General features: G+C 38.6%; 1 protein-coding gene across 6 annotated transcripts in view; it reads right to left on the bottom strand.

The window, feature by feature from the left end:
- PTPN4 (protein tyrosine phosphatase non-receptor type 4) overlaps positions 1-25,946 on the bottom strand; it is a 114,920-nt gene that overhangs the window by 59,634 nt on the left and 29,340 nt on the right. For 5 of the 6 annotated variants that reach the window (XR_014024967.1, XR_014024968.1, XM_081316515.1 and 2 more), the window contains exons 2-7: positions 25,528-25,682; positions 14,694-14,801; positions 10,992-11,034; positions 10,804-10,882; positions 6,522-6,566; positions 4,681-4,745 (exon numbers count right to left, since the gene is read on the bottom strand). Coding sequence is in view for 4 of the 6 variants with exons in the window: in XM_081316515.1 (XP_081172641.1) it covers positions 4,681-4,745; positions 6,522-6,566; positions 10,804-10,882; positions 10,992-11,034; positions 14,694-14,801; positions 25,528-25,665 (478 nt within the window). In the remaining 2 variants the exon portion in view is untranslated. The remainder of the gene's footprint in view (positions 1-4,680; positions 4,746-6,521; positions 6,567-10,803; positions 10,883-10,991; positions 11,035-14,693; positions 14,802-25,527; positions 25,683-25,946) is intronic. The other variant, XM_081316516.1, reaches the window with a different exon arrangement.

Genomic DNA, 25,946 nt, shown 5'->3' with positions numbered 1-25,946 from the left:
ATGGCGGTTTGGAGAGCTGCGCGCGCAGCTCTCCAAACCGCCACCATCCCGTTTGCAGAGCTTCCGCCTTTGTCCATGTTTGACGGTGGCAGCAGATCTCCAAACGAGCGGCGGCGGTTTGGAGAGCTGCATGCGCAGCTCTCCAAACCTCAACCGTCCTGTTTGCAGAGTTTCCGCCTTCGTCAAACATGATCTCCAAACCGGTGGCAGCGGTTTGGAGGCCCTGGGAGGAGGGGCAGGGCGCTCGGGCTGAAAACGGCACCGCGACCCAGCGCCCAGCGCCAGGGAGACTCGCCGCCGCTGCCGCACAGGTGCCTCCCAAGGCTGCAAACTTCGCACGGGAAGCCCGGTGTCCGGGGAAGCGGCAGCGAAAGGGCCACTTCCCTTTCCCCCCACCTGGCTTCAGTTGGGAGTTTTGTGCTCTCGAAGTTGGCGAGGACTTTTCGGGCTAGCTAGCAGAAGAGAATCCGGGCCCTTCCTCCTCGGGAGCCATGAACAGGTGTGGGAAGTGGTGCAAGCGCGGCCTCGTGAAATTTGCCCGCACCCTCTTCAAACTCGTCACAGGCAGGCTTAGCAAAGGTAAAGGCGAGGAGTAAAGGTGACGTGGGAACGGCAGGCGGCAGAGGGAGGGAGGGAGGGAAAGGAGTGAGAAGACCAGCCGATGCCATTCGCCAATCATTGGGTTTAGGGAGCGGAAGGGTTCTCGGTTCCCTTCGGAGAGGGCGTTTGCTGTGCTTGTGGCGTTTTGCAGGCCGAGAAAGGTGTGCTAACTGTTTGTTGGGTCACTTCTGGGCGATCACGGGGGCCCTGGACGATGTGGGGTTTTGCAGCAAAGCCTGGTAGGAAAAGGCTTCATCGGGACACGCTTTCCTGCTTAGGGGGCTTCCGAAGCTATGAATCGCCCTTTCCAGTTTGCAGCAGTAGTGGCAGCAGCTGGAAGGCGGCGTGAAAACCGGTCCGCGAACCTCTTGTTTCCTGGGGGGAAGAGTTGAGCCTGTTGTTTTGCGCATGCACATGCATGCGCGCGCATGCGCACCCTTCTTTGAGGCTCCGAGTTTTTTCTTTTCTGAGGGAACCGGTTCCGAGTGGCTCTTTCACTGTTTTGAGTTGCCGGCCCTTGCCCTAGGAGTTTTTGAGACCTCCCAGAATATTACATACATGCCTTGCTTTTGATGTGATCTTGACTGGTTGACCACTCCTGGGGAAAGTAACAAAGTGAGGGTGCAGGTTTATTCTCCAAGCTTGTGGGTTGGTTTCTGAACTAGGCTAGGTAACATCTGTGGAGTTTAGGGGATATCATTGTCAGTGTTCTTCTGTTTATAAGGGCTTCAGGTGTGGGTGTGTCAAGTAAGGGTCTTGTGATGGGTCAGATGTGAGTCATCAGTGAGAATCTTGTGATGGGAAGGTTACATCAGGTCAGGCTCATTTGGAGAGGAACTGCTGTGGAGGGGAAAGAGGGCTTACGTGGGTTGGTTGAGGGTCGGTGCTGACTCTGGTTGGCTTTGCGGTTGATTTGGATCGTGAGGGGTTCATAGGCTGGTTGAAGGTTGATGTATCTTTTCATGGAATTGCTCCTGAAGTGCCAGGCTTCGATGGACACACGAGCATGGCGCGTGGTAGGGTGCCCAATGATTTTTATGTTGCTCCAATTGAACTGGTGTTGTTTGGTGTAGGTGTGGGTAGAGCTTAGAGCCTGTTAACAAAATGTTTGGAAACCAACCAGCAAGCTTGGAGAATGAAATTTCACCCTCATCCTACATCCGAGCTACAGATATTCGCCATAATTGCAAAGGTAATAAAGGATTGGTGGAGTCCAACTCTTTGGAAGTAGTTTTATAACCGTTTCCAGCCAGCTGAACATCAACAACTGTTTTTCAGAAGTCCTCAGAAATCTCCTTTGTTCGAGCCATGATACACGTTCACAGACTGTAGTGAATACCCAGAATTGTGTTCTTCAAATAATGCAGGACCTTCCACATACATATCTGATAATCATTTCAATGATTGATATAGCTGACTCTAATTCCCCCTTCAAATTAACTGATAATTCTAAAAGTTCTCCTACTTTTGCCACATACAAATAGTAGCTTTGGATTATTTTCCTTAATGAATAAATGAGCAAGTATAATATTTATAGTTCATTTATTTAATTGGATTCTCTTTGTCTAATTTTAAGACGTGCAAACAGGTCGTATTTTAAGTCACTTTTATGCAGAAATATTAAAAATTTAAAAGGGTTCACAAACTTTAAAGCACCACTTTACATACACAGTATTTCCCAGATGAAGCACACAGAAATCAGATTGACTATATTATTGGCAGAAGGAAGTGGAAGAGCTCAATTATTAACAACAAAGACATGGGCAGGACCAACTGTAGAACAGATTAGATATTGCTCATATACAATTACCTAATTAAGGTAAAGTGGAAGAAGAAAGCCAAGCAGTTTTTATCATATGATCTTGAGCACATACCCATCATTTTTAACGAGAACATTAGGAATCATTTAGAAGCTTTGGACCTTATTGATAAAGGATCAGAGGAACTAAGCAATAAACTTAAAGAATTTGTTAAGAATGAATGTGTAAAGATTGCCAAAGATCAAGAAGCAGAAGAAAGCAAATTGTATGTCAGACGAGATAAATGCAACACCTACTCAAACCCCCCCCCCCAAAAAAAAAAGATCACAGGAACAATGAACAATTTGAAATAGCTATTAGAAGAGACAAAACTGTAAATGGAAATGGAAACGTACACGGAAAAATGGGGTAAGTATTCCAAAAAATCTCCACTGAGAAATAAGTTCTAACTTCAAAATGGTACACTAAAGGATACCAACACACAGTTTTTTACAAGAAGAACTATGTTAGTCGATGATAGCAAAGAATCATCAAAAAATCAGAAAGAGACTGGTAGGACCTTTTCTAACTAAAAAAAATATTACAAGTTACAACCTTTCGTGAGCTGCAGCTCACTTCACCCAAGGAACAGACAGTAACTGATCCAAAGAAGATTAAAAAAAGATGGAAGGAATACACTGAAACTATGTACAACAGAGATTTCAACATCGAAGATGCCATAGAAGATACTCCTACTTACAAGAACATCTAGAACTAGAAGATGAAGTTAGATCAGCACTCTGGCCTGAGGAGTCAGAAGGTTACATTGATGGCATATCTACAGAAATACATGAAACAACAGAAGAAAACTAAATAACAGTTCTAACTAAATTGTGGTAGCAAATCTGGAGAGAGAAAAACAGTGTCTAACAACCTGGAAGGTTTAATCTACATACCAATAGCAAAAAAAAAAGAAAGGATTTAACAGAATCTGAAAACCACAGTATAATATCCTTAATTTCACATGGTGCTAGCTAAATAATGCTTAGGATCATCCAATGCAGATTAGAGTTCTGGTATATTCCAGGAAAAGAAATATGCCACATGTTCAAGTTGGATTTACAAAAGGCTGTGGAACATGAGAAATTATTGCTGATGCACACAGGACAAATGAGAAAGCCAAGGAATACCAAAATAAGTCAGTGTGTACTTAATTGATTATAAAAAGTCCTCTAATTGTGTTTGTCATGTCATGCTGTGGAAAGTATTTAGAAAATTGAGAATTCCATACCATCCCCTGGATGAAGCATAAATAACCTGTGTTATGCTAATGACACTACACAGTAAAAAAAGACTAAGATGTAAATGTAAATATAAATTAATGCAAACTGTAATTTTCTTTATGGCACTCTATGTAAGTGAAAATTTTAATCTGAAGAACCAGGCTAGAAAAGGGACTGATACTTTTGAACTTTTGAAGAAGACTCTGGAAAATACTGTGGACAGCCAATACTGTGGACAGCCAAGAAAACAAATGGATCATCAAAGAAATCAACCAGAATTCATTCAAGGCACAAATAACTAGACACATTATAAGAACTAGCCCTCTGTATTAGTCTATAATGTTGGGAAAGGCAGAAGGAAAGGGAAGAAAAGAAGGCCCAGCAGCAAGGTATATCCATTCAATTACAGTGGTAATGGGTGTCCCTTTGGAAAACCTGAAAGACCACGTTGTGCAAAATCCTTCTGGATAAAATCCATCTATGTGGCCACTAAGAATTGACACCAACCTGACAGCACGTAATGAATGAATCAATGTTACTAATAATATTATGACAGCAAACATATTCTTACCTTTGGGGGAATAAACCAAACAGAGATTTGTAAAAGTTGTAAGATTGCAATACAAGCCATTTAAAGAAACACACTTAATCAAATGAAGTATATTTTAAAATATAAAATCTGCATCAGATCAACATTAAAAACTAGCTTAATCGGGAAAGCTAAATGTAACATTAAAAAAAATTAAACCATATTTAAACTATAGAACTATTTAAACTATTAAAATATAGTGATGGCCCGCCCATTTAGCTAGCTTCAAAAGCAGAGTGGATGAAAGAAGGACTCTCCATGGTTACTAGTCTGGTACTGATTAGCACTTTGAGTACAGGCAACATATCTAAAATATCACTTGTTAGGGAGCAATATTGGAGAAGAGCTATCAGTTTTCTGTTATATAGATCTGTAAATATCATTTATTTGTAGGAAAGGGACACAAGGTAACACAAAGTGTCAGACAAGATAGAGCATGATCATTATGTTCTCAGTTTTAAACACTTACATATGTACTTACACTGAACAGCATAAGAAGCCAAGAGTACAGCAGTATTATAAGGACAGGGCAATCTGTAAAAGGTAAAAAACAAAACCTAACAAATATCAACTATGAACTACAATATTTAAATCCAAACTGTTTTACCAATCTATTTAAATTAGGTGAACCTATTGAACTGTGTGGCTATGTTTCCTTATGAAAACTTTGTACAGAACACATATTTTTCATGAGCTGATATACTTTCCTATTTTTTAAAATAAAAATAAATCTATCAATTGATATTTAAATGATTAAAAGTATACATTTAATTATTTTTGGATATGAATAAACTGATATGTAGATATTCCTCACTTAATAACCACAATTGGGACCAGCAACTCTATCATTAAGCCGTGCAACCATTCTGTGAAATATCACATCACCACACAGAATTTACAAAATCAGTTCCACTGTGGTTGTTAAGCAAATCACCTGGGGTCATTAAGTTATTACAATCATCATGTGATTTTACTGCTGGTTTCTCCATTGACTTTGCTTGTCAGAAGCCAGCTGTGAAGTTCACAAATGGCAATCATATAACTGTGGGAAACTGCGATGGTTGTAAATGTGCATTGGTTACAAAGTGCCCAAATGGTAATCACGTAGAGACACTGCAATGTGACATAAGTTCGAGAACTAGTCATAAAGTTAATTTTTCACCACCATTGTAACTTTAAATGGTCACTAAACAGGGCAGTCATTAACTGAGGACTCTCTGTATAGACATATCAAAATACTAAGCCAGAATTCTGAATAATGTTGGTTTCCTATGTTCAAGATGAATACTGATGCAGCCTATCAGTGGTTCTGTGTTTCTCTTATTACAACCATTAAAAAGGGAATTTGTTTATTAATATCAAAACCAGATATCCTGACATCTAGACAAGCCAGGATTTATTAAGAGCCACAGTTTTTATATCCTAGCTTGATAAAGAGTGACAAGATCTCCAAATCTATTAACATGTGAAATCAGAGTTTGTGTTTTGTAGGTGGCAACTTGGAGAGAGGCAAATGTTTCGCAGAATCCTAACATGTCTTTCAAAACAAACGTTGTCACTATATGTTTTAAGAGAACATATTAAAGCCCTGCATGGCTTAGGCCCAGGGTACTTGCGAGACCACCTGCTGCCAATGTCAACCTCCCATTGCCCGGTTTGCTCCCACAGAGTCGGCCTCCTCAGGGTGCCGTCGGCCAGGCAATGCCGGCTGGCGACCCCCAGGGGGAGAGCCTTCTCTGTGGGCACACCAACCCTCTGGAACGAACTGCCCCCGGAGCTGCGGATGGCCCCTGACCTTCAGTCCTTCCGCCGTGACCTAAAGACCTGGTTATTCCAACAAGCTGGCCTGGACTGATCATGGTTTTTAAATTTGGTTTTTTATTGGTTTAAATTGTTCTTATTTCTTATATTGTTTAATCGTCTTTTAATTTTTGTATTTATATCTTTTAACTTTTTATTGTTGTGAGCCGCCCTGAGTCCTCAGGGAGAAGGGCGGTATATAAATTTAATAAACCTTAAACCTTACATGGAAGGAATAGAAATTCTACATCTGTTGGAAGTGCAGGAATTTTAGCAGACAGGTAAGAAAATGTTACCATTTAAACTCTATTTAGTATAATTCTGAATTCATTATAAAATGTGATGTGATGTTCTATCATTACATATGTATTTACAATATTCTTATTTAAACTTTTCACGGAATGCATGCAATCACTTGATTATAGCATTATGTCATGCTGTTTAATGAATGCTGCCCATCCCTGCCCTGAATCACAAGACGCTCAAGTTTGTAAAACAAACAAATCTTACCTTCCAGTAAGAATATCTTGTTTAATTTGCAAAAAATACTGGTACCTTAAAGAAAAGTAAACAAGAACAACAGGTTGACAAGCTTACTATTATATTCTTATCTAACAAAATTAAGATGTCTTTTGTCTTTGGCATCCGAATTTTATGAAATGCCCTTATTTTGGCTAGTAAAACAAGAAAATTAAAGTCAAATTCTTTTTATTATTACACTAAAATAAATAAATCAAGTAATGCAAAAGATTGAGGTGAAGATCTGAAATCTAATGTAATTGTTAGGCAATCTTGTTAGCTCCATGTCCTATTTCTTCCACATCTGAGACTGGATAATCAATGTCAGAGAAATATGATACTGGTCTGTCATCAATATTTACAACCACTTATTTAATTAATACACACTTAAAAATAATCAAATTAGGTTTCAGATACTCTGCTATTGGGGTGCATATGCATTAAATCTGGTGCTTTAATATTCTCTGCATCTCAGATAATGTCTTGCTTCCATTCATGGACTGAGAGTGAGGATTTGTAAAAATGTTTAAATGCTCAGGGTTTTGTTTTGGTATATTTATGTAATGGGATTTTGTATTTTAGTTCCATATTCTAGGCAGGTGTTTCCTTTTTATATAAGCTTTTTTGGGGTAAAGATTCCAACTTTAAAAATTATCTTGCCTGGCTCTTAGAATTTATCCTTTTGAATTTAAAGTATTGCTTATGTTATCTTGGCACATGGAGACTACCACCAAAGGACAAGTCTTTCCATTCTTCTAGCTAGGGAAAGACCTATTATACATGGTAATCTTAGAGATCCATTCCAATCTATTAAATGCATTTTAAAAATTATATACATGTAGTCCTCAACTTATTACCACAATTGAATGCAAAATTTATGTTGCTGAGACATTTGTTAAGTGAGTTTTGTCCCATTATATGACTTTTTTGCCACATTTGTTAAGTGAATCACTGCAGCTATTAAATTAGTAACATGGTTGTTACGTGAATCTGGTTTCCCCATTGACTTTGCTTGCCAGAAGGTTGCAACAGGGGATCACGTGTTCCCTGGACACTGCAACCATCATAAATATGAGTCAGTTGTGAAAGTGTGGTGTGAAAAATGGTGCCACTGTTAACTTCAAACGTTCACTAAGTGAACTGTTGTAAGTCGAGGACTACCTGTACTCTGAAATAAAACTGAATGGCAACTTAATGTAAAAAAAGGATTTCTTTGCAGATCACTCTGCAAAAAATGGAGCCAATGACCTCAGTGGAATTAAAAGCTGGTAGATAGGCTGGCTCTTCAATAATTCTTCTCCAGATAAAGAGAAACAGTTCAGATTCCTCAGAAGTGCTGCGGACAGCTGCTCCTCAAGAGAAGACCATCAGATAGTGGTCTCTGGTGGGTTTAAAGCATTAGGAGTTTAAGAAATTAAAAAACCTTTTTTGGTGAATAAATAGCAAAAGGGTGATCAAAACTTTGATAGTAGAAAGTGAGGGGTCCTTGGTGCTCTCTAAGCTTGGTTATTTTCAAGCAGACATTTTATAACCCAAACTAGGTAACATTATCAGTGCTTGAGGAGAAACCCCACTCCTTACTAGCACTGATGATGTTACCTAGTTTGGGTAATGAAACATCTGCCTGAAAATAACCAAGCTCAGAGAGCATCAAGGATACCTCATTTCAAGCCTGAGCTACAAAAATATTCTCCTTCATAGATATTAGAAAGTTATGAATGGATTAAGGGTACAGATAAATTTCAGATAAATTTGGAATTAAATATAAAGATTCTTTCCCATTGAAAAAATGTTTTTTGAAAAACATAGTAAGATAAAGAATTTAAAAATTGGACAGTAGAGAGACTAGAGGGAACTTAAGATTTTAATTAAATATACTCATGTTCAATTTACATCTATAGAATGAATAAAAAAATTAACAATGAACATATTGAAGTATATTTTTGAGTAATAGATCCAGAAATTAATTTTAATAGTGTCTGCCTCTAAAGACAGACTATGTCTAAAAGATATTATGGAAGATGAACAAGTTCTACCTGACAAGATTGAGATTAACTTGAAAGTGGATTTAAAAAAAGACAGGCATTAAGAATGATATGATAAAAGATGTTATATTGGTCAAACAAAAGAAACTGGGTGATGACTTGACCTGGATAATTTTCCAATAATGGATTTACAAAAAAGGCTTGTTAAAATTTTGAAGAATTTTGTGAAAACAACAAAGAAAAATTGGAAACAAATCAGGTTCTAGATTCCCTGTTTACAGGAACTGAAGATCAAGATTTTTAGAAGTAAAAGGAAGGAATATCAACTTGACTTATTTGATCAAGATTAAATTAGATATGTTATCTCTGATATGTCTTAGTGGACTTTTGCTGACATCAGTACTGAAATGTTGAGCTTTATGTATTTGTTTACAGACAAAAGATGGGATATAGGAAAAAGAGATCATTTGCTGTATTTTAACAGAAAGTGATAAGTTACTAAAATTCTTCATACTTCTTGTAATAACGGTGAGAAGTCACATCTTTATATTTTTCCTTTCTTTATTATATTCTTTGTTTTTAATTTCTATTTTTCCCCTCTTTTTCTTTTTTTCTCTTTCTTTCCTGCGCTTTTCAGTTTTTCTTTTTATTCTTTTATTTACTAAGTTTGCATTATTTGCTGTTATATTTATAATCCTTAATAAAAATATTATTGAAAGAACATTATATTTGAAAGAGTATACATTCTATACATATTTGTTATTTTATACTACTTGTTTGTCAGACAAAATGGTGCTGTCCTGGAAGGCTTTCAGGTATTAAGGGACAATAGGAGCAGATTAAATGAATGCAGTGCTGCAGGTATGCAAATACACAACGAAATTAAATTCAGATGTCTGATTTTTTTTCTTAAAATATACATTGTAAATAATTTCTGTGCTGGAACTCAACTAAGATTAAAGGTACTTTAGCAAAAACAAACTGCAGCCATAAATGTTTTCAAAAAAACTTTTCTTAAAAAATTGTTTACATAGATATCTTACTCTACATTAAACATGCAACTGAATTTTTTAAAAAAGTTACCAAATGTGTATGTATTTAGAAAGCATGAATCTGTCCATCTCATAGGCAGGCAATAGTTTGCATCAATACACTGAAGACTTCATATAATTTGAATATGTGTTTATGAATAATTTGAATACGTGTTTATGAATAAACTGTTCAGAATATTTGCTATATACTTATATATTTACTTAAGGAATTATGTACTTTTCTACCTCCTAGTACTCAAGGAGATTCAGCATATGGTTGGGCTCCCACTGCCCTCTCTTTATGTCAATGGGAACACTCAGCACACTTTCCTTCAATATACTCCCCACTCAGCACGAATGGGGTGGCCTGATTTTTGCCAAGAAAAGAGGATCTGTAAGTACTCAGGAACCAAGGCATGCAGGTTTTAAATGTAAAAACTAGCACTTTGTCCAAAGCAGCAGTTGTAGTCTTAGTAGTACATTAATAAATGTGCTATTTCTATTCAACAGATAGGCTGTTATATTTCGGACCACCTGTAGCTTCTGAGCAATCATGTAAGGTAGGGCCTACATGGAATGTACTGCTTTAGTTCAACTGAGAGTGAAGAATGCTTGACTGACTGTTGAAAATCCCTCCTTGTCCCCAAAGACCTGCAACTGACTTATCAGTGAAAACTTGGAAATGCCCTTCCTGTCCATAGTTTAACCTGCCGTTCCACCAGAAGCCTGAATTCAGAGAAACTCCAAATCACACACTTGCTCCTTTAGGGCCAATGGAACTCTTATCTAGAATAAACAACTTTCTTGCAGAGATTTGATTTCACCTTTTACTCATCTAGGCTCCAACAGTCTCCAGACGCTGAGTTAGAACTTTGATAGCACCCACGTTTAACTTGAGATGAATACATAAAATTCATTTTCATCATTACACTGATAAATAACTCCCTCTTAACTGGCACACAACCTACCCAAGCGTTTCATGTAGATACCAAATAGCATGGGAAAGAGAATTATGGATTTCACATTGAACCATGTTAGAACAACCATGGATGCAGCCTTACTTGCCCCATGCTCACTCAAGAATGACTGCAAAAGATCCAGAAAACTGGATTCTTCTAGAACTCTCTGATGCTGAAGCTCTACTATCTTACATAATGTCTTCTATAAAATCAAATCTATGCAAATTTAACACCAATAGCATTATATTTTACATAATAAAACAAAGAGTGTCTTATTAAAATAAAAAAAGACAGATACCGTGTGTATTCTTCTTGAAGTTTACTAGGATCGCTTACAAAAAATTTGACTCTGAAGTTCAAATTGTGGGGTGATCCTCCTAAAATGAACCAAAACATCAGATTACAATTTGATATTTTAGCTTACTTATGGTTTTACCTAAATTTAATTATGGTTTTTATTCAAAGTAGATAAAATAATTTGCTCACTTTTCAACTGTTTCCTAATTGGCTTGTTTGGATCCAGCCACCTCTGAGGGAGAGAAAATATTGGCTTATTATATTTTTTTCCAAAACAAAATACGTTTTGCCACATTTCAAAACAAGGAAATATTAAAGACTCGGTTTTTGTTTTTATGTATGCAGTGATACTGAAATGAGCACAGAGTTCATAAAATACATGGCATATTCATCCTGGACAGCCAGATACAGGTAAACTCTTCAACCTAGTCTGGAAACCCTGAACCAGCACTCACAGATTATATTATATGCAGCCAGTTTGGCTAACAATGCAAGATAAACATAACGTGAGGTATCTCAAAGTTATTATGCTATAGCTTCGGGGGATAGTATGCTAAAAACTTAAATGTCCCCTAATCTATACATCAAAATGTTTTAAACCTAAAATTAGCCTGTAAAACAACAGTTGGAATCAATGTGGGGCAAGCATATGGAAAAATCCATAGAACAAGATTATTTCAGTTCCTCTCTAAATATATCATTTTTAATAAAGAATCCCATTTAACCCCGAAAGAAATTATTTTCCCATTTAATCCCAAAGGAAATTATTTTCCCTATCAGTTTTAATTTCTGGATTAAGAAAGTATATTTTAATATTTTAATATTAAATATTTTCATTTAATACAGTCATCTGGAAACACCTCTAATGAACAAGTCATATTGGCTTTCCTCCCCACCCCCACTCCCTAATTTGACAAGAAACCAATTTGGGATAAATTGAATTTAGATGTGCACCCTGGTGATTAGAAAGAACAAAAGGCCACATGTATCCTGTTTAAAATAGTTCTATTTTCTTTAGGAAATTACGCTTGCCTAATTTTGCTTCTCTCAGTACTATGAGCCAGTGGGTGTGTTACTAATTTGTGTGTGCAAAATTTATGAGTGCTTTTCTAGTCAAATGATTTCTAGAACTCATTCTCTGCAGACTCAATCATCATAGATGGAGTTGACATTCATAAAATGTAGAATCACTATGATTTGATTTTTATAAAAATCAACAAACTAAACTGCCATCTTTTGCTAAGTAACTTTATGATACACACGCAGAGACAGAGGATGGGGGGGGGGGAGAGCGAGCAAGCAAAAAGATACTATTTTACCATAGGATTCTTGGGAGAATTTGAAAAATTACAAATATTACATTAATAAAAATGAGCAAACACGATGGAGAAAGTTACAGGACAAAAGTTATTTAGGTTAAAAGAAATTGTGATGAAAATACAGTAGTGTATATCAATATATAAGATGAATATTAAGAATACCAAGAATAATTAGTGGAGATTTTTTTGTTTTAAAATCAAGCTGGTTAGCTTTGTTAAAATTGTTTGGTAATACAGCAAACTCTTGATTTAATGAATTTAAGTTTAGTAAACTTTGGAGGAAACACATCATCTTTCTAGATACTTTTTGTGCACTCATAAACTCTCGTTTTACATAAATCAGATTATAAAATTCCATTCAGATATAATAGATAATCTGCTAAATTGAATATATTGTACTAAGTCTAGTCACACTATTTAAGAAACTCTACACTAGATTTTGATGTTGTTATGCATATACTTTTTGGGATGGGATTTTTTTTGTTACAAATTACTCTGTGTTTTCTTCCTAATGGTAAATTAAATCAAGCAAGAAAACTGGCAAGACAGAGACAAGAACAAAATTTAATTACATATGTATGGAAAGGGAAGGAAGGGTCCACTTTGAGAGTAACAAGTTATAATTAACCTTGCTACTTTTCTTACATATCCCAGCTAATGCATTTGCCAAAGCTCTTTCACAGTCTATGACATATTATTCATGTCATCTCTCTCATAAGATCAATAACTACTGTGCAAGAAATTAAATGTGATTAAAATATTTACAATATTCTTACCTAAGTGTTTCATTATTATAAACAGCTGGAGTAAGAGCACACCTCTGAAAATGCCCATTATGATCTCTATATAACAGCAATATATGAACTATCTATAAGAATTATCTTAGGCTATAAAACTAGCCAACCAAGTTAATTAATGAGATATTTATTTTAATAAACTCAAAAAGAATAAATAGATATTCCTGATGAACTACAGTAATTAAGAGCACACTATAGTTCTGATTTCAGAATAAATGGTGGTGTCCTAACTGTTCTCAGGGCACTAGGACACTTAGTTTGAGAACTCCTATGGGTGCCATGAAAAAAATTAATGAGACATTAAGGACTGAGAGAGTTTGAGGATACCAAACTTTCCTCTTCCATCAGGCTGACCTGGATTGACGACGGGTTTTTAAATATGTCTTAATTTTAATTGTGTAGTTAATTTATTTTGGTGCTGTTTATTTAATTCCTTTTAACTTTTGTATTGTTGTTTTTATTGTTGTTAGCCGTCCTGAGTCCTTCGGGAGATAGGCCGGCATATAAGTCCCAAAAATAAATAAATAAATAAATAAATAAATAAATAAATAAATAAATAAATAAATAAATAATAAATGATACAAACAGTGATTTGTGAAACTACTTAAAATTATAAGCATAATTACCTTGATTTTCTATTCATTTTTTGCTTATTAAGATTATACTCTTCTTTCAGTTTATGTGAGCACTTGGCTATGACTTTATCATGATTTAGAAACTCTTTTCATGGTTATTTGCATTTTGGACTAATTTCTATTATTGCAAATATTCATCTACTATTGATAGCATGATATTAGTCTATTACTATGCATTTATTCCTGAATTTAGTTATAGGTTCTGATTAGACCATTATTAATAGATACCTATTCATTGCCATATTTCTTACTCTATTCTCGGACAAAATTAAAAGCAATGTTACATGATTTTAGCACAGGGAAAAAGTCTGAACTGAAGATTACATGTTGTTTTCCTGATGCAGTCTGCCATATGTACATACAAAGGGATTTTATGTTTAATAAAGGTATTACACAAATCTCAGGAGCAAAAAGAACAGTAAAAGGAAGAATTTATGTAATCTATGTTAACCTCTCAAATTAGAACAACATGCAACCTTTGTAAGAGTTAATTTTTTTCTCAGTCACTGAAATACCTATTGTTCTATCCTTCTCTATCTTGGAGTGTTAACAAACTATCAGAGCCAAATTGGCTAAATAGATTAAACATGTGGGGAAAAATCAGGAGATATGTATTCCATAGTCTCTAAAAGAAGCTGTTGAAATATCAATGTTTAGATTCTACAAATTTTGAAAATTAGTGACCAGCCTCCAATATTTTTTAAGATGCCTAGAATAAACCGTAGCAGCAAAACACTAGATATTCTTTGATAGAGCTAATTGAGATTCTTTCTAATATCAATTCACATCTGCCTTAAGAGCTGAAATATTTCTGATAACGGTATAGACTACAGTATAAAACTGGACAAGATAAGAATCTTGATTTTCATTTGCCTCTCAGTGGCATCTGTTGCAATTTATAAGGGCCAGAGAATTTAGGAATTTACAGTGAGAATAAACTGAAGATATTATTTTGTACCAGAAAACAAATGTCCAGATATATTTTATTTTAAGATGGAAAAGAAGTGAAACATGAATGTTGCTCATAATAATTTTTCTACACCATAAGCAACCTCAGAATAATCATATATGTTATGATCAATAAAACAAAATCTCAAATGCCAAGAGAAGAGAAAATGGGAAGATAATAGTATGGCTTACTGGGTTATCAGTAGAATCATCAGCCACTTGTAAACCAAAATAGTCTCTCTCCGTCAGATCAAGATGTTTGAAAACTATATCCAACAGAACTTGCCCCTGATCATGTTTCTGTAAAAAGAAAAACAAAACAAAAATATTTTACAGATAAAACTAAAGCTTCAACCCAAACTTAACATTCTGCCAGTAATAATTTCCATTAGCCTTAAATAATACAGAAATTTAGGAAGAGATCTCTTTCAAACATTTAGCAAATCAAACCATATACCTAAATAGAATACACGAATTTAAACATGCTCATCATCTTTCAATTCTTTTGCTCATATATTTTTCATAAAAGAATTTCAACAAAAATTCAAGAAAAAATTCTTTTGTATACATTTTCATTTATGTATTAAAAAACTAAAGGGGCAAAGATACAAAGTATCTTTGATTTAAATATTGCTTCTCTTGCAAAGTATAATTGAATAAAGTTGCGGTTGTATGTCAATATGCATTTGAGTTAAATCACCTCTACTTCCACTAAATTTCATTGTAGACTTAGTACTTGTAGATCATTTTCAACAGTCTGCCCTGCCCATGAGAATATAAACTTGTCTCTTCCTCTTATATCTGACAGGTATGCTGTTTAACCACACCTTTATTTCCTCTGTTCCTTTTAGACTCTGTACTTGTACCTTCTTTCATTATATCTTTCATACTCTGACCTGCTGGCCAATTTATACATAATTTCCTTTCTGTGCATATCAAAATTAAATATCCACTACCTCAGTGGCTCTTAAAGTGTTTTGATGCAATTATCCCATTTCTCAGTCTCAAGTGATATTATTATTACCACAAAAAAGCAGACTGTTGTTTTACAAAGCGTCTCAGCAGCAGCAATCCCAAACTGGATCATCGACTCACAAACAAGCTATTACATAGTGCTCCATTTCCCCCAAATATGTCCAAATTACCCCTCCCAGGAGTAATTACCCCCTAAATGATGAAGCTTTTCATATGAAAGTACAAGTACACACAGTTTCCCATTCCCAGATTTTTAGTTCTGTGCAATATTTCCATACGACTTGGGGAAAAAAATACCTTTCCTTTTATGAGACTAAATCATAGAACTTACTTATGATCAGCAGCAAAGACTAAGCATGTAAGCAATGATAGAAATCGGTAAAATTACTTCTTGTTATAACTGACATATTTATTACATTTAAATTTAATTGCAAAACGCACCGGGAATACACTGGAAAATAATAGTAACAATATTAGAATGTCAGTCTTTGATTTAGAAAAACTGATAGTTTTGCACTATGTTAATGTTGAATCTTGTAATATTTTATTTTAGGACTTCCGGTGGCTCCGCGGCGACGGAGGGAGCCTTCCCGGGCTGCCCGCGGCTCAGCTGTTGTTTTTTTCGCCCGAAACAGCGCCGATCAGCTGTTCGGGCGAATCCGAAGCCCCCTCCTCGGGAGAAGAGGAGGGGGCGAGCTCCCAGGTAGGGGTAGAGTTCTCCAGGGCCGCCTGAGCTTATGGCTTGGGCGGCTGAAGGATTGAACTCCCCCGTAGCCTGGGCTGCTCCCAGCTGGCCGTCGCCTCTGCTCCTGATTCTTGGAGCAGAGCCAGCCGTCTGCGACCACCCCTGCCTGAAGGAATGACTATGATTTAAAGGAGCAGGCAGAGCGATACAAGAGGAAATGGTAAAGAGGATTACTATGTTTTACTCTCCAGCTTGATGGACTTTTTTGGATTACAAATCTGAAGTGAAAGTGCGTCATATTTGGTAAAAGATGGCGGCTAAACCACCCCCTAAAACTCTTCGGAGTGCTGGAACTTCTCCCGTGCAACAATCATTATTGCAGGCGCTGCATCCTCCTGATGTATTGACATCAAAGGACTTACAAGAGGCTCTTGAAAAACATACCCAGGTAATTTTGGAATCAATTAATATTAGATTTGCACAGATGGAGGAGAAATTGGAGAAATTGGAGGAGAGAATGGAGGAGAGGATGGAACAGAAGCTCAAAGCGATGAGGGTAGACATCTTGACTTCAGTGTGTAAAGTGGCTCGGTGTGTGGAAGAATTGGAGGAAAAGCTAGAAGACTTGACTCAAAAGAATGCTATATTAGAAGCAAAAGTATTGGAGAATGAAAATAAAATGGAAAAGGAACTGTGTCTTGCTGAATATTTCCAGATGCAGTTTGCCATTAGAATTAGAGGCTTAAAGGAGAATACTAAGGAAGATCTAAAGCAGCTGGTTTCTGAGGCTTTTGAAATAGTGTTGAAACAGCCAGCATCTGAAATAAAAGGAGGCATGGACAAAGTGTTTCGTGTGAATTCATGGATTGCCAGACAGAGGAAGTTGCCTAGAGATGTGGTGGTATATTTTGCAAAAAGGGAAACTAGAGATGAAGTTATACAAGCTGCTTATGATACTAAAGTTATGATTGCTAATCAAGAAGTTTTGGTCTTAAAAGAAATTCCTCCAAAGATTCTAAGGAGAAGGAAGGATTTTACATTTCTTGTGCAAGAGCTCAAGCAACGAGATATAAGGTTCAGATGGGAGATCCCAGTGGGGTTGATGGTGACGCACGAAGGTAAAAAGTACCGTTTGGTTACTGTGATGCAAGCGCGTGATTTCTACAATAATGTTTTAAATGTAACGCCATTAACACTTTTGGAAGCTGGAAAGGGATCTGGAGAAGGAGTGCATCAAGAGGCCGAAGATGGTCAGATAGAAGACAACGGTGTTGGAGGAGATCAAGATACAACCTCGTTGGATGAATCTATAAAACAGAGGGTGACGCGTGCTGCTGCAAAACGATCTAAGAAGAGAAAGTAGCAGGAATCGCAGAAGTCTTTGGAACTTTTACGATATAGTCAAGTAGTCAAGTAGGGGAGGGGGGAAAAGATTTGGGTGTAGACGCAATATATTTTTATATTTGGTGGTTTTGTGGAAAGGGTGAGCTTTTTTGGATTAAAGTTCAAGTTTTGTTTGCAATCTTTTTTTTTTTTCTTTTTTGTTGTGTTTGGAATAATTATAGATGTGGTACTGGAAGAGGAACGGTCGATTACAGAAGAGTTGACTTTAAAGTTTTTTGATTTGGGATCCTTGGTTAATTTGGAAAATTATTTGTAAGAATGTTATATCATGGAATGGATAAAATGGATGGAGTTTATTTAGGATAAGTATAGGGTTGAGAAGGGTTTTTTTTTTCTTTTTCCTTTTTTCTGTTTTTAATATATGTTTAATACTATTAAGGTTTGTTCCATTCTATATAAGCTAGAGAGTGTCCTTTTCTTATTCTAGTTTTTTTTTATATATATATTTAATATTGTTAAGGTTTGTTTTATCCTATATAAGCTAGAGAGTGATGGATTTTAGAATTTATAGTTGTTAGTATATGGTTGCTTAGGTTTGCTTTTTTTTATATATATATACCTTGTATTCAGCTCTGGGAAGTAGGGGGGGGGGAGGGGGGGAGGTAGGGGGGGGAGGAGGGAGGGGGGAGGAGGGGAGGTAGGGGGGGAGGAGGGAGGGGGAAGGGGGGTTTTTCAAGGGAAAATTGTATTTTAAAACTTTTCAATAAAAAAAAAATATTTTATTTTATAGTGAATTAAAAGTAATAAATATTAGTAACATTAGTTTTCCACTGAAGAATATAAGATTGGGAGTAAATATTATGCTGTGTTATAATCTGTGTTATATTATGCTGTGTTATAATCTGTGTTATAATCTATAATACATTTAATTCAGCAAAGTTCCATTTTCAAGTACACTAGGAGAATTCTGTCAACTTTTGGAGAAAATGCCTATATTACTATATGTGCTGCAAAGATTATAAAAAGGTCAGGGAGAAATCACTTTAGGTTGCAAGGACAGTTCAGCATATGAATACACACACCCTGCCAATTTCAACCCACAAGAATTCAAAACTAGATGGTAGACAGGAGTGGGAGGAACAGAAGGACCTAGGTAATATTAGCATCACTTCCACCCAAGCAGGAGGGGCCTTGTTGTTTTAATCCAACAAATGCCACAGACAACTCAGGTCTTTATATATTCCATATATACTTCCCAGAGTCTCAAAACTCAGCCACACCTTCTCTTTGTGTGCTTCTAAGTAGATGAGCCATCTAAGTGTCAGTGTATATGTGCAGGTCATCAGAACACAAGTGTAATATTCCTTCTGTCCTATTGACATATTAAGAAATGTAAAACATGCTATCATAGAATGTAATCCTCATGTCTTTAAAATGCCTTAGATTTATTTAATCAGCGTAATATAACCAAGTAAGTAAAAGAGGAAAAAGACAGAAAAAAGGAACAACATATTGTTGTGATTGGGAATGGCGGCAGATGGATGAACAGAGGGCCATATCGTAATCTGGGATCGCGCTATTTTCGAGCTGTGGCGCGCTCCGACCCTCTGGCTCTCACCTGCTCTCCCGGGGAAGGGGAAGGGCAGACACCTGAGCTCAGGCTGATCTATTTGAATGCCAGGTCTGTTGTGAATAAAGCTCCCCTCATCCGTGATTTGATCGAGGAGGACGCAGACCTGGCATGCATTACGGAAACTTGGTTGGGCTCAGAGGGAGGGGTCCCTCTGATTTATGCCCTCCAGGTTTCCGTGTGCTGCATCAGCCATGGGCTCTGGGTAGGGGCGGTGGGGTGGCGGTCGTTATTAGGGAGGCCCTCCGTCCACGGGAGGCCACTGCCCCTCAGATAGGTGGATGTGAGTCCCTCCTCTTAAGGTGGGGCCCTGGTGGTCAGTTGGGCCTGTTGCTTACGTACCTCTCTCCCAGCTGCGTAGCAACGGCTCTGCCCGGGCTACTCGACGCCCTCTCGGGGCTGGCGGTTGAGTTTCCCAGACTTATGATTCTGGGAGATTTTAATCTGCCTTCCCTGGGCGGTGCGTCAGGGGTGGCCCGAGAGTTCATGGCTTCCATGATGGCCATGGACCTGACCCAGATTATTCAGGATCCGACTCACGAGGGGGGAAACACGCCCAACCTTATTTTTATCTCTGGGCAGTGGCTTAATGGTCTGGGGGGGTTACTCCAACATCTCAACCCCTTTCATGGACAGACCATTATCTCCTCCGGTTGGGCCTCCGTCATGCCACCCCCCCGCTGCTGGGAGGCGGAACCGACCAGGTGGTTCCGCCCCAGGCGCCTGATGGACCCAGATAGGTTCCAGACGGCGCTTGGATTGATTCCTACCTCCCTTTCCCACAGCCCGGTCGAGACCTTAGTTGATGCCTGGCAACGGGCTGCTTCGGAGGCTCTCGACCGCGTTGTGCCTTTGCGGCCTCTGACCCGGTGCAGATCCCGGCTCGCTCCTTGGTTTTCCGTGGACCTGCGGGAGATGAAGCGCCGGAGAAGGGGCCTAGAGAGCATTTGGAGATCCAGTCGGTCCGAGTCTGACCGAACACAGTTAAGATCCTTTTCTAGATCTTATCTTGTGGCAATGGAGGTGGCGAAGCGTGCTTACTTCGCCACCCTCATTGCGTCCGCAGATAACCGCCCGGCCACCCTGTTTAGGGTGACACGCTCCCTTTTAAATCAAGGGACAGGAGAGGACCCCTTGCAGGGACGGGCCAAGGAATTTAGTGAGTATCTGGTGGAGAAAATCGCTCAGATTCGGGCTGGTCTGGACTCTGACTGGGCAGTATCTGACGAGGGGGAAGCGACGGGTTTGGCAGAGAACATTTGGGAAGAGTTTGACCCTGTGACTCCGGATGAAGTGGACAGGATCATGGGGAAATTAAGTGGCGCCACATGTCTGTTGGACCCGTGTCCCTCCTGGCTGGTTTATGCGGCTCGGGAGGTTACACGAGGCTGGCTCCTGGCAGTTATCAATGATTCATTGAGTGAGGGGTGCTTCCCTGCCGCCTTGAAAGAGGCGGTGGTAAGGCCCCTCCTCAAGAAACCTGCCTTGGATCCAGCTATTTTAAATAACTTTTGTCCTGTCTCCAACCTTCGCTTTCTTGCGAAGGTTGTTGAGAGCATAGTGGCACGGCAGCTCCCTTTGGTCCTGGAGGAAACTGAGTATCTGGATCCGTACCAATCGGGTTTCAGGCCCGGGTACAGCACGGAGACGGCATTGGTCGCGCTGGTGGATGATCTATGGCGGGCCCGAGATAGGGGTTATTCCTCTGTCCTGGTCCTAATAGATCTCTCAGCAGCTTTTGATACCATCGACCATGGTATCTTGCTGCGACGTCTTGAGGGGTTGGGAGTGGGAGGCACCGTTTTACGGTGGTTCTCCTCCTACCTCTCAGGCCGTTCACAGACAGTGTTGGCAGGGGGGCAGAGGTCAGCCCCTAGGCCCCTTAGTTGTGGGGTGCCTTAGGGGTCGGTACTCTCGCCCCTCCTATTCAACATCTATATGAAGCCGCTGGGTGAGATCATCCGTGGTTTCGGGGTGAGGTATCATCAATATGCTGATGATACCCAGCTTTTCATCTCCACCCCGAACCAACCCAGTGATGCCCTCGATGTGATGTCCCGTTGCCTGGAAGCGGTACAGATCTGGATGGGGAAGAACAGGCTCCGGCTCAACCCGGCCAAGACTGAGTGGCTTTACGTACCGGCATCTTGTTTAGTCCAAGAGGTTCCTTCTTTGGTTATGGGAGGAGAGATGTTACTTCCCGTTGATAGGGCACGCAATTTAGGAGTCCTCCTGGATTCATGACTGTTTTGAAGATCATATTGGAGTCGTGGCCAGGGGAGCATTTGCCCAGGTTCGCCTGGTGCGCCAGTTGCGCCCCTATCTGGACCAAGATGCCCTACGTACAGTCACCCATGCACTCGTTACCTCCTGTATAGATTACTGCAATGCTCTCTACATGGGGCTGCCCTTGAAGACCACCTGGAGGCTTCAACTGGTGCAGAATGCGGCCACGCAGGTAGTGATGGGAGCATCCCGATACTCCCATATTACACCCCTCTTGCATGAGCTGTATTGGTTACCGGTTGTCCTCCGGGTGAGATTTAAGGTGCTGGTACTTACCTTTAAAGCCCTACATGGCCTAGGCCCGGGATATTTGCAGGACCGTCTGCTGCCGGGAATGATCTCCCATCGCCCGGTGCGCTCACACAGAGAGGGCCTCCTCAGGGTGCCGTCGGCTAGACAATGTCGGCTGGCGACCCCCAGGGGGAGGGCCTTCTCTGTGGGAGCGCCAGCCCTATGGAACCAACTCCCCCTTGAGCTTCAGATGGCCCTGGATCTCTGGTCCTTTCGCCGCGGCCTCAAAACACTCCTTTTCCATCAGGCTGACCTGGACTGACAGGGATTTTAATTATGTTTTTAATTTTTAACTTAATTTTAATTTATTCTACTGGGGCCATTAATTTAATTTCTTTTTAACTTTTGTATTATTGTATTTTATTGTTGTTAGCCGCTGTAAGTCCTTCGGGAGATAGGGCGGCATATAAGTCCCAATAATAAATAAATAAATAAATAAATATTGACTATTAATAGGCTAAGAAATATCTTTCAAAAAACTAAAATTAGGTCAGTATTTTAAACTAGATCAATAAGAATTTGCAAATTGGCAATACTGGAAAAGATTCCACTGGAAAAAAGTAATCAACATTCACGAATGGAAAATCAGAAAAGAGACTGAGAGTCTAGAATTATGAAGCATCACCCTCCCAAAGAATTGAATTTACTTGACAGAAGATTTTGATTTTAATTTGGAAACAGAAATACATATTATGTGCATGTGTATGTGTGTGTACGTGTATGTGTCTGTACACACACACACACACACACACACACACACGGTGCAACTCTAATTAAAAGCTATTCTGGTGTTTTCTCCCCCTCCCCCACAGTAAATATATACATGTAGCACACTTATATATATATAAATGTGCATAAAAATGTGTGTGTGTGTGTGTGTATCTCCCAAAGAGCATATTCCAAAAAAAGGGGCAAGAGTAAAAAAAAAGGTAGTTAAATAATGTTTTTTTTTTCTTCCTAGCATATTCTCCCAAGCGAGGTCCACAGGGTTTTTCCAGATCAACTGAACGCTGATGCATTGGTTGCGACTGGAATTGACCAAATGGCTTGTCACTTGAGCTTGATATTGTGGGCTAAGAGTGAATTCTCAAAGTCACCCAACCAGCTTTCATGCTTAAGGCGAGACTAGAACTCAAAATCTCCAGGTTTCTAGCCTGGTTCCTCAACCACTAGACCAAACTGCCTCTCTTATGAAATAAGACATCATTTTATTTTTTGATAAAACAAGTATTCTACTTATAAAAATGTTCCCATCGTTTATCAATCATTCTCTTGCTTACAAGTAAACTAGTTTTAGATACATACATTATGCACATATCCTCCACCTTCCTTTCATGAAAAATAAGAAAAAGAAACTTCATTGAAATAGATCAAGGGTGTCAAACTTGAAACGTCACGTGACGTGTCGCAATGTATCGTGACTTTTTTTCCATTGCCAGCAATGGAGTGGGCGCGGTTTCGGCATGACACACCCGGCCTGCGGGCCGGCAGTTTGACACCCCTGAAATAGATTAACAGAAGATTATATTGAATATAAGAGAGGCAAAATGAAACCAAGTGAAAATGTGAAAAAGAGAAGAGGTAACTGGTTAGGACAGGCAAGAAAAAGGACTGAAATCCTGCTTGTCTATTTCAGAAAGGATTAAAATGCATAAGCAGCAGGGATAAGCTCCACACCTCCCAAGTTGCTAGGGAGGCTGATCTTCAAGGTCATCCTCAGCAGGGACATCTTCAGCCATCTGTACCGCCTGCTCATTCATGTTTTCAACAGCTTTTTCTATTCTCCGTGAATGTCCATCACATATTATATGTGAGGGGGAAATACATAAATAAGATAAATACTGTATGCCTTCTTAAAATTCTGTTCTCTTCCTATTATCACCGTTTCCTTACTTCGAATCCATATTTTGAAATTACCACTGTACCGTCAAAGTAATATATACTTTCAAATAGATTTTTTTATTTATATAAAATAAGTACCTTAGGGAACACCTGCTGCCGGCGTCAACTTCCCTCCGCCCTGTGCGTTCCCACAGAGAGGGACTCCTCAGGGTGCCACCGGTCAGAGAATGTAGATTGGTGGCCCCCAGGGGGAGATCTTTCTCTGTGGGCGCCCCGGAGCTATGGAACCAGTTAACGGTTGAGCTCCGGACGGCGCCCGATCTTCGCTCCTTTCGCTGCGATCTGAAAACATACCTGTTCGAACAAGCCGGCCTGGCCTGAGGGGGGATTGGTGGGGTTTTTTAGTATCATTTTATTGGGGTTTTTATTAATGTATTAACTGTTTTTATGGGCATGTATTTAATTATCTTTTAATTTTTGTAACTCTTGTTTTATTCTTGCCCTGTACACCGCCCTGAGTCCTTCGGGAGAAGGGCGGTATAGAAATATTAATAAATTAAATTAAATTAAATATGACAGTAAGAACAAAAGAAGCCCGTAGTTCTCCAAGAATTAATCATATAAATGTGATCTGTTGTCTATAGAACAAAAATGCAATCCATTATCACTGTGTATTGAAAATAGGAGCCTGAGAAGAAGAAATAACTCTTTGCCTATGTCACTTTTGTTAATCTATTGTTGAACAGATTATAGATTCTATGAATTAGAAACTTTAGTACTGGATTTTCTTGCATATTAATCCATTTTGTGAAACCACTGTGAACAGACTAAAACCAAACTATATTGGTTTTCATTTTGGTTCTTAAACCATCATTTGCATATTAAACTGTTCTTTTTCTTCCTAACAAGATCAGGACAGAGACAGTTGATGTTAATTAACAAAATTATTCTAGAAACTCCCAGTAAAAGAGACAAGAACAAAGACAAAACAATTGTTATGGCATATTACTGTTCTTGTCATTTTTAGTGGTAGATTATCAGAACAGGAATATGTATCATCAATCTTATGTGCTGGCAAGAAGGCAAAAAAAGTCAAAGCAGAGTTTCCAAATCATCAAAATGTAGTATTCCACTATATTCTGCACTGCTCAGACCACATCAAAGCACTGTGTCATGTTCTTGGTACAATAGCAATAGCCCTTAAGACTTATATGCCGCTTCATAGAGCTTTATAGCCCTCTCTAAGAACTTTAAGTGTCAGCATATTGACCCCAGAAATCTCAGTCCTCATTTTACCGACCTCGGAAGGATGGCAGGCTGAGTCAACCTTGAGCTAATCAGGACTTAACTCCTGCCAGTGGGCAGAATCAGCCTGCAAAACTGCATTCTAACCACAGCACCACTGAGCCACCATGGCTCAATACTCTAAGAGGAATCAGAAAAACATTAACAGATGCAAAATACATTAAACAAGAATGATGGGAAGACTAGAAACTAAGTCTTGAAAGGAAAAAAAGGCTAAAAGAAAGTAGGCAAGTTTAGCCCTAAAAATGTCAAAATGGGTGAGGAATTTAAGAATACTCTTCAGGTTCTTAAAAAGAAAACCATGCTTTTGGGAAAACGCAGTGGCTATATTCTATTATCCTCGAGAGTAGGCCACATAATAGTGGTATTAAGTTACAAGAAGGCAGATTTTGTTGACTGTCAGGAAGAATTCCAAATGGTAAGGACATTTGGAGTGAAATTAATTACTATTTAAGTGCTCCTTTACTGGATATATTTAAACAGAGATCTGATAGCAAGTGGTCAAGGATGCCTTCATTTGGTTCCCTGTACCAAAGTGGAGGTCGAATTTGATGACATAAATTCCCCTCCCAATGCTATTATTCTATTTTGTGTTAATTTTGTTATTAAATGCTTAAAAATGAAATTAATATTGTATTATAGGAATGCTTCTTAAACACTGTACTTACATTAAGTCTGAATGCTTGTACAGTATTATCCAGAAGAAGAATATTGCAGACCACCTCTGTATGCTGTCTATCTCGTGCCAGCTCAGATGCTCGTACATTGTAGGTTCTGCCAGCAGGCAATCGGAAACGTCCAGTCATTACTGTCCACACAGCGTCTTTAAAAGGAAAAAAAATAAACACTTATTATTTCTAACCTTCTCAGATTAAAAGCTCAAGCATGATTAAGCAAACAGAAATCTGCCTTTTTTAAATGTTCAAATATTTATATCTATGCAAATAAGCTAGAAAAAATTGGTCCAGATTAACTATCCATGTCTCTAGAATTCTGGGCATTGTGCAGCATACAAATTTAATAAGTATTAATATGTATAAGATCAATTCTTTAATCTTAAATTGAAATTTTGTGGAAAAGGTACTAT

The sequence above is a fragment of the Vipera berus genome, assembly GCF_964194415.1.
Source record: "Vipera berus genome assembly, chromosome: 1".
Classification (NCBI taxonomy): Eukaryota; Metazoa; Chordata; class Lepidosauria; order Squamata; family Viperidae; genus Vipera; species Vipera berus.
This window is presented reverse-complemented; position numbering and strand designations above follow the sequence as displayed.